The 1,970-nt window shown below is 51.7% G+C and overlaps 1 protein-coding gene across 1 annotated transcript in view; it reads right to left on the reverse strand.

The window, feature by feature from the left end:
* Positions 1-660: 660 nt before the first annotated feature.
* The window catches only part of LOC116853607, a 2,514-nt gene continuing 1,204 nt past the window's right edge, over positions 661-1,970 (reverse strand). The window contains exons 2-3 of the mRNA XM_032834741.1: positions 1,632-1,909; positions 661-737 (exon numbers count right to left, since the gene is read on the reverse strand). Of these exons, the coding sequence (XP_032690632.1) occupies positions 661-737; positions 1,632-1,909 (355 nt within the window). The remainder of the gene's footprint in view (positions 738-1,631; positions 1,910-1,970) is intronic.

Raw genomic sequence — 1,970 nt, forward strand, 5'->3', positions numbered from 1 at the left:
CACATTATTGTCACCTGTACCACTGGTTTTCATTTCACACACGAAACCCGGACCACACCGGCTAAGGCTATCCCGCACGTAACGCAAGGCCGTTACATATATATACATATGAATATGTAATTGTTAAATGAGCGCTGTATGCTTGTAAGTTAGTCGTGTACGCAAAATCTGTACTCGAGTCGTTGTCACCACTGTCTAGTGACTTTGGGGAGTTACTAGATGAGGGCACGTTTCCAGTTATGTCATGTGTTGTAAGTGGCGGATTGCGGCGCCTCCGCATCGAACCGCGGAGGGCGCGAGGATCTAAGAGTAGTCGACTCTAGATCGCCAAAGGGTGAAGTCGCACTCCGCGCCGAAACGCGAAAATCGGAATAAATACGACAACGTTGACGACGACCGCACAACAATAAAACAAGGATATTGAACGCTCAAAGTGGTGATTATCTTCTGTTCTCCCGGTTCCCGTCCGCCCGCAGGACCCAGCAAGAAACTCGTGAGGCGTCTTTTCCACGAATAGGACGGGTGGCGACCGTATTCTCTTCTCTAATCCGGCCGACCGTGCACGGACAAGCCTGCAATCTTCACAAAGGTAATTGGTCCGGCTACAACCTAACCTAACCAACCCAACCCAAACCAAACCTTACTGGGATGAGGCCGGGGTTATGCCGGACTCACACCGGCTAAAACCTCCTCGAGTGTCCTACCTAAGCCGTAACCCAGGGACATCCCGAGAACCGCTGACGCATGTCATTCAGGATGCCCCCGGCACACGCAAATAAAGCGCAATACCTCATTAATTAGCGGCAGGGAGCCACACCACTTCTCCCCGCCGCCCTAATCCAGATATCGAATATCGCTTCAGAGTTGGGTTTCCCAGCCCATAAAGAACACTCTTCCACGACGGCCGACTAGTCAAGGGGGAGCGTAAAGCCCTCCTACTAGCAACAGGCACATTGCCAACAGGTAGGCAACGTACCATGTGTGCCGCAGAATGGCAACAACAACACACGTAACATACATGTGTGTCGCGCTCAGTGCAACTCCATAACCCAAATATTTGGGCAACTCTCTCTCCTAGAAGAAAACGATTCAGTAAGGAGGGGAGTCATCCCTACGTGGAGATGCAGGAGGTATCTCGCTAACCCGAGGGTTGCTCTGTCTCTCCCTCTCTGCAGCTTCCTTCCTGCTCATAACTGCACTCGCGTATCCCAAGGCAGCAGTCCATCCCTCATCCGATGATAACATGGTACGCACTAAGGCAGGAAGGGATAAGTCCTGCCCAACCACCGTCTTAAGATCCAATCTCTCTTGGGACCACGCACTACATTCTTTCAATGTATGTTGAGCACTGTCTGTTCCGATGTTACAGTGCGCATACACGTTCGTTTCGTCCCTACCGATACGGTGCAGGTAATCGCGAAAGCAGCCGCGACCTGTGAGAATTTGGGTCATAAGGAAGTTCACACCCCTCTTTCTTCGCCGATCAGTCCACGACCAAAAATTAGGGACAATAGCTTCCCTAGTTCGTGCGCCAGATAACCCTCTCTGTCGGAGGTGAGTCTCCCACTGCCGAAAGAGAAGAAGTCTTTCTCCTTCCTTGATTTCATCCTCCTCTTCTTGTGTCCACATACCGAGCGATTTAAGCTCCCTAACTCTCGCGTATGTCCTATTATAATAGGCCGCAAGCAGGTAGAACGGGGGCATTCGTGCCAATAAGGTTGCGGCCTCAAGAGACACCGATCTGTACGCGGCTATAACTCTAATGGCCACGAACCGCTGTACCCTAAAAATAGGCGCCTGACCTCTACGAGCCAACGAGGTGGTCGATCTCATGGCATCATACCATACCGGCGCCCCGTAGAGCATGACCGACAAAACCACTGTCGCGTACAGTCTTCTCTTTCCCTCGCTAGGTCCCCGAAGATTGGGCATGAGCCGTCCCAAAACTTTAGCCACCCTCGTCGCTTTAT

The sequence above is a fragment of the Odontomachus brunneus genome, unplaced genomic scaffold (assembly GCF_010583005.1).
Source record: "Odontomachus brunneus isolate Ranch 3 - 2012 unplaced genomic scaffold, Obru_v1 Obru_scaffold_373, whole genome shotgun sequence".
Lineage (NCBI taxonomy): Eukaryota > Metazoa > Arthropoda > Insecta > Hymenoptera > Formicidae > Odontomachus > Odontomachus brunneus.